We start from the raw sequence: 17,518 nt of genomic DNA, 5'->3' as shown, positions 1-17,518 counted from the left end.
TTGGGTAATGTACCGTACGACGGTAAGTAAGTAGGTACCTAGATGCCTTTATCCGTGGTTGTAAAAGGACGAGGCGAAAGAAAACGACTAAGTGAATACCTCCCCATGAGCGACCCAGGGGAGGGTGGCGGCGTCCGCGGTCTGCACCGTGTCTTAGTTCGCGCGCCCGCGGGTGGGGAGATGCGTTTGCGTGAGGCGCACGTGCGCGTTCCCCAAAGGGGGGTGGTGGATAGGGGGGCGGGGGCCGGCGCACGCGCTACCGCACGCTCCTCCCCGACGACGGTGTCCGCCCATCGGTGGTCCGGCCGCGTGGTGCTCGGCCGCCGCGTGCGGTGCTTTGCGTATCACACACCGCATCTGCTCCGTGCCGCCGTCGCAGCGAGTCGCTCGCCGCCCGCACACATACCGTCGTCGTCGTCGTCGTCCGTGTGGTATACGCGCCGTCGAACCGCGTGAATTTTATTGCTCCGATTTTTTTTCCTCCCGACGTCTGTCTGCTTATACAATCCAAACGACGACAAATATTATCGTGAAATGACATATTAATCAACCTTTGGGTGCAATGTAAAAAGGTACACACTCTGGTTTCCGTCCTATACCTATACAAATTGTGTATATAATATTATAATATTTTGTTGTTGTATTGCATTTAATACATACGGAGGAACGATTTACGCGCGATCTCGAAAAAACGTAAACAATAACTCTTTATTTTTGAAATCCGTATTCGCGTTTTGGATACATCGCGATTATGTTCATACCGGACTCGCTGCGCAACTACATGATAGAACCGGACGTGTCCAACTATTTGCAGGCACCTTCGTCCAGTCAGGTGTGTGTTCAAAATAATATATATATATAAATATTATTCTTTATTATTATGTTTTTATATTATTATAAATATTTTATATGTTTTTATTATATTTTGTTATGGTTTAACTGCCCAACACCTGTTATATCGCTGTAATAGTTTCAATGTGATCAAATTTAACTACAAATTATATATTAGATAGACAGATAGGTATAATGTTTGAATATGAACCAGTCATGAATATTGCTCCTATTGCTTGTTCGTCTGTAGAAATATAAAGTATAGGCATGTTAGTAGCTTGAACACTAAAATTTCTATACTTTGGTGTTCCGCATCGATTATAATTTGTTGTCCTAGATATTTGTTCATCGAAATTGAACTGCCGTACCGTATATATGTAAAGGGCTGTAACGTGGTCGGGGAATGACCAGTTAAATATAAGATATCCAGGGAGAGTCGTAGGACTCTATAGATATAGTTTCCGTAGCCAGGGGTAGAATGTAGGAATCTTAAATGTAATATGAATAACTAGGGTTCTGTTTCAGGTGTTATTAACTTTTATTACATACTAAATACTTATAAATAATGCTACTCACGGTAATTATCTTCTATACTAAAAATGACCTTAACTTAGTCGTACGGAACCCTGCAATTCTTTATGTCTAAGGTGTACAATCTGACTGACTACCTATGCATTCAGTGGCTTGGCCATAGGCCTTACAAATATATGTGTGTTTGTATGTGTGTGTTAATAATGCATTGGTCAGCAACAGAGTCCGTACGTATACATATAAGTGTCATGTAACACACTTATTTATAATTGTTACAGGGCGAAACAATATTTTTAACTGCATAGCACAACAATTGCGTATTGACATTGGCGCAGGTGTGCTTTTTGGCCGATGTCCCGTACGCATTTTGTTGTATAAGTATATATATATACGCTGATTTAACTCACCCGGCTGTTAGCGAAATCGTATTTTATCAAACGACAGTTGTTGATAGGTCGCACCGAAATAAAAATGTGTCATCAAGAATAATAAACATTTAATGGCGGTATACTCTTTAACTGTAGCTATAGTAAACTCCACATCTGTGCGAACTTTTTTCTTCGTGAAAATCAGTTTCTTTATATTATTTAATATTTATGGCTATGAAAACAATTCGCTGTAATTATTTAAATATTGAAAAAAAATACGATTTTATTGTTATGTAGGTGCTTCTACGTTAGTTACCTAACCTAATTTAATTATAAGTTTTATTAACTATAGCCTATGACTATAGGTACCTAAAATAGTATATAAAGTGTATAACAAAATATACCTATCTATAGGAACTATCATTAAAAACCAAAAGATAAATATTCACATTTTGAAACAGGTAAACAATCGTATTTGTTATATTCTTGTATGTATGACTAAAATAAATATGGACTTATATGGAGCAAATCTAACTGTCACTTGGAGAAAGTTATACTTATGTGGTTAAAATGCCACATGAAAAAAAGTTTGTTATTCAAACATTAAATATTGGTGTCTGTTGATAAAATTAATACTTTTTATATTTATTAATTCGTTAATTGAAGTTGTGTTTTTTATATGTTCATCAAAGTGTTAGGATATTTATGTATATAATTTTTAACTGTAGATATATTATAGTTGTTTTTTTTATTTTCTCACCAGAAAGCCGTTTAGACACTTTCCATAATTTGCTACATATGTATCACCTATACAATATGTAAAACTGTAAAAGCTAGGTGATATAATTCTTATATGCTTATCTAATACATAATTATATTTTTAAACATTCACAAGCTTCTTAATTGGAAATCGATTCCTACATAAAACACAATTTATATATATATAAAGGAGGTACCTATGATTGTGTTTTGAGCTTTGGCTTATAATATTATATTATATTTGTTGTTTATACAGTTTAAACTTAAAACTTTTACAAGCATTTTAGCATTTTTTCAAAGTTAATGTAAAGAATTTAAGTATATTTATAAATTGTAATAATTATACAAAAATCATATATAACTCCCCATTTTACAGAGAAAGTACATTTATTATTATGCCGGTTTGCCCACATGACCATATTATATGTAATACCTACATACGTATAGATAATATAGGTTTAGAATGTTTAGAGATGCCTTTATAAGTAGATATAGATATCCGATTTTTGTCATAAAATAAATAACTATATTAATGTTATCTGAATGTATTGATCAAAATATAATATTGAAATGTTTATTTAAAAGTATCATATTTTTATACTATATAAAAATTATAACCAATTTAAATATATGTATGTCTATATTATATACAATTTTAACTTTTATATTGATGACAAAAACTCAACTTTCGATGCATGAATGTATGGACTATAGTGAGTATTATTATATAATTTTTTAGTCATCACTCATCACATATCTAAAATTACTACTCAGAACTATATACTAGTGACTAGACCATTCATTACCTATATACATACATATATCTAAATAGGTAGGCACAAAAATAAATAGGTAAAAATAATAATAATTATAATAAAAATAGCAGGTAGGTATTATACATTTTATACTTAAACTATATTGAATTAAACAATAATATTTAGCTAATAATATTTATTATAAACCATAAATTATATGTTAATGTATTATAAAGGAAAACTAATTTATGAATTTTAATTTGTATGGTTTTGATGGTTGTGACGGCTATTTTTATTGACAGCATAAATATTAATTCCTTTTTTTTTTTTAAGTATCTTATGAAGGCAAATAGGTAGGTATCAAAATAATAATAATTCAAAATTGATTTGAAAAATAAATTCTACACATGCCATATATATTATAATACTGTGTGTATGTACTGTACGTATGCGTATTATATATTATAATACTGTGTGTACGTACTGTACGTATGCGTATGTGTTTATATTTACTATGTGTATATAATATGAGCGTTCAATTATCATTGTACACCGACAAGACATTATTAATAGAACCTCTTGGGGTTCTCAACAACGACAACGTCGCAGCAGTTTCCCCGGTACAAAATACATACGGCAGTATGACACACTCATACTCATACACATACACACACGTGCGCGCGCGCGCATCACATACTATAATTATAATATATTAATATCATAGTATATAATATATATACCACTACTACCACTTACCTACTGTATAGTTTATAGTTTGCTACTGATGCAGTGTAGGTATATGTTTTATATATGTATCATTTATTATTATGTTTATCATTTGCAGCATATCATCCCGTATTTTTAATGTGAAAATAATAATATATCAATTTCGATAAAATGTTATAACTATAGCTGGTTGAATTTTCCTTAGTAGGGGGTCCCACTACATCGGTAAAGGGGACGTCCAGTGGCGGAGCCTTTTCTCGCGCACGCCCGTTGAGCATATCAAAAGGACCACCCGCGTATACGATTCGTGACCGGAAAAATAATTTTACCACCTCTGCGATTTTATTATGTATACTACCCCTAAGGCTTTTATATGTTGCGTATGTCCTCATAGCAACATAACTATGCCTATCTTGTTACTGTAACTTGTTGTAAAGTATAAAGACTAAAAAACTGAATGTGTGGTAGCTATATTAAGATTTTTGTGAATATATTCTTTGATATTACTGATGAATGTAACTTTTTTATTTATTTCATTTATATCACGTTTGGTGGCGTGGTGTGATACTTAATTCTGCATACTGCAACCCATAATTCTAAAATATTTTGCCGTACTTGGCACAATCTGTATAGGATGTGATGTAGTACATATTATTATACATTATATATATAACTATTCTAAAATCATTTTTATATATATTGTGTACAGCTATATTATTTTACGCGCACTATAAAAAATACAATTAAAACCTTTGTGTGTATATATTAAGTAGGTTTATGGTCTATCACAGTTATTACTCTATAGGCCTTTCAAAGTATATGATTAAATGTTTTTAAATTCATTGCTTTTTTTTGTTTAGAAAATAGTAAGACTCAAATAACTTTATTTTTAAAGTACGTTACTAAAAGGTATAAATAAAATCATACTAGGATTTATTTATAGTTTAATAGTCTTAGTGTCTTACATATAGTTTATAATTTATATATACTTAAATCACTTATAACTACACTCAATATTTAATATTTAAATGTCTTAATTTGTGAATATTTATATCACAGATGAATAAATTAGTTATTAATATAGCTGTAATGCGGATAGCGAAAAATAATTTACGTACTATTATTTTTAATTAATTAATAAATAATAATAAGATAATAATTTAATTTTTGTAATAAAGCATTTATTTCAAATAAAACAATTTAAGTTAGTATCATCGCGATATCCCGAAAATATATATAGGTTTAAATATCAATAAATCGGTTTATTGATAAATGATAACAACAGAGGATTGGCGACTATAGACTATAACAGTTATCCAAGAGTGATCTTTAATACTAATATCCATTGGCTTTGTTTCAGAATTTCGTATAGTATTATTATTATCGGTATTTTTGCTTATTTTTTAATAAATAATACAATTGATTCTTACAAATATAAATACTGGCAGATTAAACACGATTATTGTGAGATGTAGTAAACATTTTAAATTTAAATAGCATTATGATATCTATGATGTATGATTTTGAGTACTATTATATTAATGCTTAGTTGTGCACACAATATTAAATGTTCTATTTAAGTATATATTCCATTTTTTTTTTTTTTTTTTGTAGATTATTGCTTTAGAATATCATAATAATATGTATAAAACATATAATTGTATAAGTCATTTGGAATATAAAATAAATCTCTGAAAGTACTGACCATAACTAGATTCAGTATAATATATCAATGCATTATAGTTATGTAAAACTTTAGTATGTAATTCGTATAAGTTATAACATAATTATAATTCAAAACGTAAACACCGAGTCATAAATATTCAATATACGAATTATTTATTTCTAATAAATGCAACAGTGAACATTTATTTTATACAGTAAAAGTATAATGCACTTAATGGTTTCTGAAAACTATAATCCTTTAACTGGATATTTTTCAGATATCAATCTGTTAAATGCAAGAATAACATTTGCATTTTCACTACCTAATATAGTTATGAGTACTTGATTCATTGATTCGTGCTAAATTATTTCTAACTATAAGATACTCGATCGTTTTTATTTCGTTTTCTTGTAAAATAAAAATAGAATTTTCACATAAAGATTATTTTTATACAAAAATAAATTACCTGAAAATACGTATAAAGAGTATAATGAGCTCTGCAAGTTGATTTCCGTAAATAATTTCTGCACACTACTCTGAATAAATTCAAACGGTTCCTGACTGTCTGCGGGATTAAAATTGATAAAAAAAAAATCAGTTTCTAATGTCGTAAAATATAAGATGTAAGGACATTATTAATTAAAGGATTGCAAAATTTAAAAATTATATTAATGTATTATTATCTTTTACTGTTTTAATTTATATTAAAACAGTAAAAATTGTAATTTTACGCTTTTGCAATATATACCAGTCTTTTACCTATAAAATCATACATACTTAAATAAATAATCAATATTTAATATAATAACACGGCGTAGGATGAAGCCGTCTGAAGCTCTTTACATTTCAGTCTACTTAGTTGTACAGTGAAACCTACTTAATACTAGGTGTGCCTCAGTACACCTCAAAATATTGAATACTTTCAAATAGTGACGTTTTTTTAGAACAAACTACCGACTAAATCTTCAGAATAAATGACACTTTCGATTTTTGAATATTGGATAAAAATACAGCGATTTAGAGTGCCCAGTATTTAGAGGTTTCACTTTATATTATATTATACTGCTAAGTCCTAATTGCTCATATTTTATTTATCATTTAAATAATCATTTTAGTAGCAATTGATCATTTCAGCAAGTAATGTTTTATTTAATTAATATTATTATAATTTATGTACATATAGAATATTTTTAAGTACATTTTTTACGTACTATATATTCTACAAATTATGTACCTACAACATAATATAATTATACAACGGTATAATATAACACTAATTATTATTGTATTCGTATGGTCGTGCAATATTTAGTCCTATAATATACGGTTGATAACTGATAGTGATGAGTATACCTAATCTACGTAAAAACAACTCTTTCGAGTAGATATTAATAAATAATACTAGTAGACTGGTAGGTACACAATTTTGTATAATATGTAATCTACATTAACTCTATTGGAAATACTATCGACAGAAAAAATAACGTCCACCGACACATCTGACGTAGTGGCTGTCCGTCACTGGTGTTAAAAAGTACCTGTTCGACATGCCGTTGGTGAAACGGATATACCGGTCGGGCTCGCGCGAGATCGTCCATCATCGCTGTTACCCCGTCACCGCCGTCAACCCATCACCATGTCACCACGCGTCATTGTCACTGACGACAAAGCCGCTTCGGTCGTAACCGCAGCCGCCGTCGCGTAGCCGCCTCCGGACGTTTATCGCGCGCCCGACATGATTGGCCAACGAACGGACACGAGGGCGTGGCTTGGAACGTGATTGATTTTTTTTCTTTCTATTTTTCACGTCCTCCTCATTCTGTCGCACTCGCACACACGTACCATACCGCCCGCTATCTCCGTCCGCCGCGTTTCGCCTTTTTCCGCGTCTCTTTTCTTCCTATTATTTTTCTTTCATTATCATCGTAATATTATTATTTTCTTTATTATTATTATTATTATTACTACTTTTTCTTTTTTTACACGCACACACACTTATATATAGATAATAATATCATAGCGTTGTCCGTTCAGTATGTATGTGTACGAGTGTCGGAGTGTGGTTATTAACACTACATGTTTTATTATTATACCGCAGTAGTACGTCGGGTATGTGGTAGGTAGGTATACCTAATCTTATATTGTACGTTCTACAATATTCATGCCGGCAGCCTGCTTCTATACGGTAATAAACGATTTGTATACTCGTCGGGGCGCGGACGCGCGCACGCGTGTTTGGTGTCGATGTATCGCGGGCAAGTTATTTTTGTACGGGTGCACGAAACTCACCACTGATAGAATATAACATAAAAAATATTGCATTATTTTATTGCCGTTATTCATTACATTAAACGTCATCGAGTGTCTTGCGTACCGCGTAGTATTTTTTATTTTTTTTTGCGACAAAAAATAATTATCTAAATTTTCAATGTAATGTCAATTTTTTTTCGTGAAACGATTTATCCAATATTTTGAGATCCGTATGATCATATATGACGTATATCTATCAGACGTTAAAATATGTATCAGTGCGGGACTTATCCGCCCGCACTCGGATATCACCACCAATCGTCCAGCTGGCCGTCTCCGTTTTATCCACCACACAAGGTAATAATGAACAATAATGATAATTGATAATAATATATTTATATACATCTACCTACATCGTACAATTTTGCAATTTATTTTTCTACATATCGTGAACCAACTTTAATATAATTTGTCCGAGATTCTTATAATTTTCATGCACCTATATAAATTACAATAACTTGTCACCACACCCACGCGATAGTATATTATATCTTATTATAGATAAGTTCTTTTTGATGACACTATTATATTTCTTAGGTACACCTCATCTATAAAATATATGTTATTTAATATTATATGCATGTCTTGACTTTTTGAGGATGGTAAAAATATTGCAACCATTATTTAACGAATTACAAAAATTCCAAATCCTATGTATATATAATATTTATATTATATAATATTTTCTTACTTTTTAAAATTAAAGTGGTTTGTTATTTTTATCTTTTTCACAAAAAAAAAGTTTGGTATATAGGTACCTACAGAATATTAGATATGATGAATGTTAACCGTTCAAAAAAAAATTATTCAACTTTCATATAATATATATATATATATTCATATTTTCATGATGCTTTCAATATATTATTGTCATTTGTCATTGGTATAATCATAATATAATAATTATAGTATATATATTACCTAACATTGTGAATTTCTATATAGTGTATAAAGTATTGGTAATTGAAAATTTCAAACTCTATAACTATATATATGGTATTTCTTAATTATTGTTATTGCTCTATAATATTGAAATATTTGAAATTACTATGTATAGAATATTTATTAAAAAATATGTATTTATTATATATATATTAATGTTATAATATTAAAGTCATGTGATAATTTGATCAACCAAATAAAAAACAACATTTTCCTATCATAATTATATTATTTAAAGTAATATTACTGCAGTATCTATGCGTGTATCCTTTAATCTAAATACTATAAGATTATTCAATATTTTTAAACTTTCGTGATATATACTTAAACAAATTTATCTATGCGTTTTAGTTAGGTCTTATGACCATTAGAAAGACGGTTAGACGGCATCATATTATCGCTAGTAAAAATAAAAAAAATCAGTTTTTCTTGTTCCTTTAAGTTATACTTTTTAAGAATACCTGTATGTACTATTTGAACATATGCTATTATACTTCTTCATTAATTTATAACTTTAGGTGCAATACGCTAAGTTTATAAATTACTCTATAATTTACTCAATAGGTTTTTAAAAAGAGTATATTTTATGTTTTATTGAATAAAATTTAAAGTAGATATTCTCAGTTTATTTCGTGGAAACAGTTTCAGTAATAAGTTAACTTTCATATAATATGAAAATAATACTATTTAGATTTGTATATTATTTTTATTTAAATGTTTATTATTAAAAATGTTATTATAATACAATAATAGGTACAGACACAGTCAAAATAATTGAAATTAATTCACAAAAAAAAAAACAATACCTACCTAATAATTTAATAATCATTAATAATAAATGTATAATTACCCAGATAGGCATGTATAAATATTTATAATTTATAAATATAAACATGTGATCGAATTCTTTGACGTTTTCATGATTGACGTGTCGCGTATAATCTGTTAAATCATTTTATTGTTTCCTTTTTCATTCACGATAATCGTGTCTGTTTGTTAGGGAATTATAATTAGGTACGTTATTAAGGCAGGAAGCTCTATGAGTCATGACTCTCATGGAGTTTAAAAATATTTTAATAATCGCATATTATGTTCAATGCTTATTCAGTTCATTGTATTCTTTGCAAACCGTGTCCGACCATATTTGTATAATTAAATTATATATTTTTTTTAATTGAGATATCATCATCGAAAAATAGCAGAAATAATTTCAATAAATCAAAACACAGTTTTACCTACTATAACGAGATTACGATATATAGTATATACAGTATACTATACACATAATTGTTTAGTTCATTTTCTTTGTAAAACACTTTATTGTTATGTAATTTTTGTGTACATATATTATACACAACAATAATTTAGGGTTTTTGGCAAAAGCTATAAATGAACCATTGGCGTTCACAGCAGACGATGATTTTGGCATAAAAATTGTGTGGGTTAAGGTTAAGGTCGAAAAATCGGATTTAAGTTGAAAAAATTTCCCTTCAAGTTTCTTTTCATTCGTGGAAGTTGAAGTTTGGTTTTGTTTATTGAAAGTCCAATAGATTCCTCTCCTACAGTTGTACTACAGCTGTAACGTACAATATGCAGGAAGTTAAAAAATATCCAGTTCAGCCATGTGTTTCTTTCGTAAATCGAGTAATACACTGCGTTTTCAATGGACTAGTATGTATCAGACCCTCCGCGGTATGACCTTGACCCGGAATAGTGGGTTTGCAAAGTACTATATGTACGCAGTTGATTGGAACGGTTTCAAAAACGGAAAAAAGGGGTCGGATAATATACCTACACAGTTATACGCGTCTGTAATGCATAGTGGTCGAAAACTAGGGCGGGCGGTAATCTCACATATTGACATATATGATATATAATGAAACTATAACGTTACAACACGCCGCATCATGAATCACAAATCACATTTTAATTTTGAAAATAAATTGTGTACACTTTCCATTGTTTATTAAGAAAAATGTTTTAAGTGCTTTTATAAATATTGCACTTAGGTTTTTTTTTTATTTTATGATAAGTTTCAATGCATGATGGTTATAAAACTGTTAAAAGCTTATACGTATAATATACATACATATTTATGTTGATTATTTTTATATAGAACAAAAAATACATTATTACTTTATGTAATTGTATGACATAATGAAGGCTATTTTAAAAGTATGTTGAAATTGTTTTATAATACAATTTATAAATTCATTTAAACTTATAATTTCAATTATACGAGTAGTTACTTCTATATATTTATATATAATATTATTATATATAATATGTAAATATATGTGTATTTATAAAAGCCTTTTTGCTATTTTGGTCGTATTTATTTATGGTGTGGAAATATAATTAGGCTATAATGTCTCGTATGCACTTCAAACTGTCACTTATAGGTTAACATTACTTTTTTATGTATAATATGCATTAAAGATTTATTATCAGACTGAAGTCTATGAGAATATTTTCTTAGACAAAACAATTTAACCGATATTATAATATATAGGTTCCTATTCTACATTGATTGAATGTGAACTTGTTGTTAAACAAACATCTATGTTGTTCACTCTTTTACGTATTTTTAATTAATTTACTTTAATTAGGTAGATGATTCTATTTTTACTGTGATAATTCACATACATAATTGTAAGGTTATCGCGTGTCTTAAGATGATTCGGTTTATCTTTTTTTCTCACGAGTGTTAAAATAATGTGCAAAATATTCGAACATCTGTTATAAATTAAATAAGCTGTATATTACAGAATTTTTTTTTAATAAGAAAAACGAGTTTAATAATTACAATTCAAATTAATATAAATTATTGAAAATTTTTTGTTGTAACTGTTTCTATTAATTGATGATGCTGTTAAGATTAACAAAATGCCATTGCACGTGTTTTTGCTTATTTTGTATACATATAGTCATTAATCATTCTTTTCAAACCTAATATTAAACAACATATTTTATATCATATATGTACATATATCGATTTACTTTTATTCATACACAATTTGTTTTGTATATTTAACATTATTTAGAAATACATGTTTGATTAAATTTATTTGTGTTAGGTTTAGGTAAGGTTTATCTACTTGTATATCAAGCATATAACTTTTACTTTTGAAATCTTAAGGAAGAGATTATTTTACTAAAAATAAAGTTATTATTTATTGTTTATATTATAGTTTTATTTACCTACTTGAAATTTAAATTAATTATCAATATTAAAACACAACAAAATATTTTATCATTTAAAAAAAATAAGGTCGATTAGTTTAACACTCAATAATCTACGTTTCCATTTAAAAACTGTGATTGTTACGTTATTGAAGACTTTTAAGCGTTCTTCGAAAATTGAATTTTTTGATTGAAAACAATCGAGTAGGTTGAAGATGAAAATAAACGTGTCCTAGTAAATTAAATTGCCACCTACAAGAAATTGTGTACAGACGCAATACAGAAAAAATCATTTATTTTATCATTGTGCATAATAATATTCGATGATTATAAATTTATAAGAATGGAATATGTCTGGACAATAGAATTGCATTTTGTTACCGTCATTGATATATACGACAAGGCGCACAATATTCTGCAATTCTGGTAGTCCGTGGGCGAATTTATAATCATATTATAATATTTTTTTCTCCTATATTTATCAAAAATTAAATCTACACATTTCTCCTTTACAAGTAGTAATTCAAATACAAATGTCCGCAAAGCAATTTTCGTCGTGTCCGGTTCGGCTATTCGGTTACCGAGTTGGAAAAATAAAATAAAATAAGTACCAGACTAAGCGGAATTGTTAAATAAAAAAAAGGCGGAGAAGTTCCACTCGAATTGTAGAGCTATAATAAAATTTACGATCTGGCAAAATTTCAAAAGGACAAAAATATATATATATTTTTTATTTTGTTAGAAAATGTTTTATTTTAGAACGTCAAAACCTTGATGAGGGCGTCGCGATTAGGCAATTTAGGTACCCTCGAGCTTCTGTTCGAAAATAGCACCGGCAGCTTGTATATATACGTGCAGCATACATGTGTATAAATAACGTTTAGAATATAGGCCGTTTTGATGTGTAAAACGCGCTCTCTAAATGAAAACAATATAATATAGCATACATGTAACAGCAGTAATGAAAAGATAATAATTTTAATAAATAATTAATGTCAATGCAATAACGTTATATATAATATTATAAGAAGACTTAGTAATGGAAAATAATTTGTAAAACAATAACAGAGGGTGATATATTCACGACTGTATTAGCACTGCGTGATGTTTGGCACGGTTGTAAAACACATACTGGACCTTAAAAGATTCAGCGATTTGAAGGGCGTTTGGATATAATCCAGTTGGACCGACGTTTTATTGTATTTTATTTTCTCACGACCGTTTTGGCCGGTAAGTCAGCTTTTTCTCGTGAATCGCGACCATCACAGGTAAACGTCTGTGAAGCCAGACCACGTGGCTTTATTTTTTTTCTCAGCATTTTAATATAAGCCATTAACTAGCAGATAATTACATTTTACTATATTTTTTTTTTGTGTATGAATTGGGCTGATATATGCATGCAAATTATGGTTTTGGTCTTATTATTTATTATTATACGAGTATATTACACGATGACTATATTATTACAAATATATTACAGGGTAATGGTATATTTAGGAGATCCGGATATATGACAATTGTACATTACACATGAGCAATTGAGTATAATATATTAATATTATGTCATATCTTCCTGAAACAAGTTCTATATAACACAGTAAATAATAGTAGATATTTATATTTAATCGCAACGATGTACGCATCATGATTCAATTTAAATTTATTGTGTTTTTCTGTACCTATAATATATATGACAACCTTTAAATAAAAAATAACGATTTTAGCTTTTACCTATTGTATGTTGGTGTATAATAGGTATAAATACGGTTTTACACAGCTCAAACGAATTATATATATGTTCGAAGGGCTATAATATATAGAGGGGTTGATAAGTATCAGAAGTTTTATCTTCATTATATATATATATATACATACAGAAACTGTTTCCTAATGGAGTGGACTTCATGAAATTACCTGCAGGGAAGTAAACGTATATCGTAAACGTTCTTTAAAAAAGCCTGTAGCAATTTTTTTTTTATTACATGATGCCATTTTAAAGCCCCGGATTAGAAACAAAATTGAAAACAACACAAATATGTAATTATATTATATATAATAAGGGAACTTAAATATTATATTTTTTAGGTTGTTGTTCGTTACATTTTTCATAAATAGCTTTGTATAACATATATTATAATTTATATTAATACGAGAATAAGGTTCGGATTTGAAAGCAAATGCCTTTTTTAAAATTATATAGAAAGATAATTTTTTGTAAAAATATAGTTTATTTAATACATAGGTATATATTTTACTGGATTTCATTTTGATTTTTTTTTTAGTTTTTTTCTTATGTCTTTTTATGTTTTTTTCTCTCTATGCTCAATTTTTAACGTATTTACTGTAGTACAAATCGAAAAAATCCTGTGAAGACGACGCGTTGTTGATGATAATATATATTGTGTTTAAAATAATATACTACACAGTACCAATATAGCCACATGTGTCATCGTTGCACCGATAGACGACAACTACGAAGTGAACCTCTTGATGGTAAAATGTATATTTGATATACAAGAATATTTTAAATCCAAATCATCTACATTTTTTTAAGATAGTCTCAGTGTGTCAAAATGTATAATTTTACATTTTTTTAACACTCACTTTCTTTATTGGTGTTAAAATAAAATAATAATAATTTTTCCTCAAAATTTGGCCCTTTATTAATTTATACAATATTATTCGATAACTTATTAAAGTTAACAAGAACCACAAATAATTATAGTGTAGGAATAGCAAAATATATATAAATATTAAAAACAAATTATTCTTGTAAAAAGTTTAAAAATATTATACAAGATTCCTCAGAAGTGCGATAACATTAACTATATCAGTATCGATACACCGCAATTATTATGAGATTGCGTGTAACCATGACTGCATATATTAATATAAACATACAATACCATTATAATATGGTACGTACTTACTATATAAGTAATCGACTATTGTGACAATGTTATAATATTATATCGTTCATCCAGAGTCCTGATCACCCTGAACTGCACCACCACACGATTATTCCACTATTACCAGGCCGCGTCTTGCGGAATCATTGTAGTTGTAAATTGATAAAAAGGATCCTTTACTATGTAGGTATATATAAGACTTGTACACGGGGACCCGAATGACATTAGCATTCCGGTCGGGCGAGACTTAATCAAAGGAAGATGCCTATTCTATATATAAATATGTATATTATACAGTATATATTGTTATTATAGAGAATCAGTTGCTCGTTCCTCTGGGACCGTTCAGGTCATGTCCCTTCACGTTTAAACGTTATGTATACCTTTACGTTGGTTAATAGTAGACGCTCGCATGCATGTTAGTTGGACAAGAGTTGATACAATAACAATATATTAATAACGGTTGCGATAACGGAGGAGTAGGAAGTAAGTAGGTTCTCTCGAGAGATTACGTTTGCAGACGAAATTATTGTAAATTGATATGCGTAACCCATTCGGCGGCCCAAGTATATAGCGTTTTGTACACAGTTCCGTATAATTCGATTATTATCGCCGTTATCCGGATTACACTGCTGGGGTCCGTGACATTTTCAGAGGGCTCCAAACCTCCGATATAAGTGATACAACGTTAATGGTACACAAACACACATAGCAATACAGTATACTTACATGCTACTTGAAGCACTTATTTTTGGGTATTCAACTGTGACGAGAGCGCAATCAACGATGATGAATATATATGCATATTTTAGATAATATATTAAAATTTATTACAATAATTATGTTCATATGAACCATAACCTAACAATTATTATGTTATTTTCTTTGTATGGTATATAATTGTTTTTAATAATAATATAGGTACGCTTTATAATAAATATTGCATCTCGAATAAAATGCGTTGGTGTGTGTATTTTATTGAAAAACCGCAGCATAATACGTATTATATTGTTATAGGAACTTTGAGCCTTTTTGCATTTTCAATTTTTATTTTTCTAGATTATGTATTATTTACTGTTTAAAGTGAATTTAGGTTTTAGTCCATAAGCGAAAAATATGACTCATAACATTTAAAAGTACAAAAATAAATATCTCATAAATGCAAATTAATTTAACATAATTAAAATGTATTAATTTTTGAACTTTTACAGTGATATTAAAATGAGTTAAAAATAAAAATAATAATAATTAGAATTTTAGTTATTTTAAATTTAGAAGTATAATGAGTAACCTACCCTAAAATTAAACTTGCAATTTTAAGTCCACAGTTTTTAAGTAGTCCAATTTTGAAATTGTTTAAAATTCGTAAAATATGATACAATAACAGTAAATTTAAACTGAGCTTTATCACAGTTGTTTTTGAAATATAAAAATATTATATAATTGTGAATGAAATATAATGTTCTCAAATTTTAAACTATAACTTAAAGTGCAATGAGTACAATATTGTATCAAGTAATACAATTTTTTTTGCACCTTTATCCTAATACTTATTAAGCATACAAAAGAGTAAAATAAATGCAATATTCGAAGAATGTGATTAGCGTTTTTCTTACTTCGAAACAATAGTATCTAAAAAATCCAATACATTATTCAAAACTAGACATAATTATTTCAAATGTATTTCTTATAGTTTTCGTAGGTAGTAGATACTATAATAAATTTATAATAATATATTATTTATCACTTAAATATTTCTTGATATTATAAAATAAAAAAATAAATATAAGCCTACCACTGGCAACTTTTGAGTTATTTTCAAACTATAAAGATGCATACGAGGATGCATACCTATACATTTTAATAATAATACAATTATGTATATGATATATGATGTATAGGATATAATAAACTTGCATAATACCTATATGTTTAATAATATATTTGTCGGTTGGTGTACTAGAGGCGAGAGACTCATCAGGTTATTTTTATATCATAGACTAAATAATATTTTACCAGTTCATATTTCATAGGAACCTCTGCTGCGACTCGGATGTATTGACTTGCCACGTACGCTGCAGATTTATAGGGCTCGTTTTACGCTTAAAATAGACGGACGCGCACGGGACACGGCAGTGGCTTATTATAGGCCTTCGGTTCAACAGACGGCATTGTTTTACCAACACTGCTGCAGAGCTTAAAATGAGATTATTGTATATTCTAATGATAGTAATAGGTAGTTGTATTGTAGAAAATGTGTCGAAGTAGATTTCAAGCATGTTACAATATCAAAATGTCTTAAGTTAACACGAAGCTTGTTGTCGTCCTAAGATAAAATAATAATTTACTAACAAATATAATATTCTAAATATAACAATAAATATTGTTGAAATTGCAACAGTATTTTTTTATTTTACGAATAAATCAAACGTTGAATTCTCTTATGTATCTAATACTGCGGTTTGAAAAACTACAATCTTTAAATACATACGTACCCGTAAATAGACGTAAATATTGAGTATTACCATGTGTTGTCCA

The 17,518-nt window shown here is 28.9% G+C and overlaps 1 protein-coding gene across 6 annotated transcripts in view; it reads left to right on the top strand.

The window, feature by feature from the left end:
- Positions 1-17,518, top strand: part of LOC113555943 (nuclear factor 1 X-type) — a 142,827-nt gene that overhangs the window by 664 nt on the left and 124,645 nt on the right. The window contains exon 1 of one of the 6 annotated variants that reach the window (XM_026960581.1): positions 364-832. The exons of 1 other annotated variant lie outside the window; for it this stretch is intronic. In XM_026960581.1, coding sequence (XP_026816382.1) covers positions 752-832 — 81 coding nt within the window. In that variant the 5' untranslated portion in view covers positions 364-751. Of the gene's footprint in view, positions 1-363; positions 833-8,067; positions 8,244-17,518 lie in introns of those variants that run through there. 4 more of the 6 variants (XM_026960582.1, XM_026960585.1, XM_026960584.1 and 1 more) reach the window with 4 other exon arrangements.

The sequence above is a fragment of the Rhopalosiphum maidis genome, chromosome 3 (assembly GCF_003676215.2).
Source record: "Rhopalosiphum maidis isolate BTI-1 chromosome 3, ASM367621v3, whole genome shotgun sequence".
Classification (NCBI taxonomy): domain Eukaryota; kingdom Metazoa; phylum Arthropoda; class Insecta; order Hemiptera; family Aphididae; genus Rhopalosiphum; species Rhopalosiphum maidis.
Note: the sequence above shows the minus strand (reverse complement) of the source record. Positions and strands in the feature narration are given on the sequence as shown.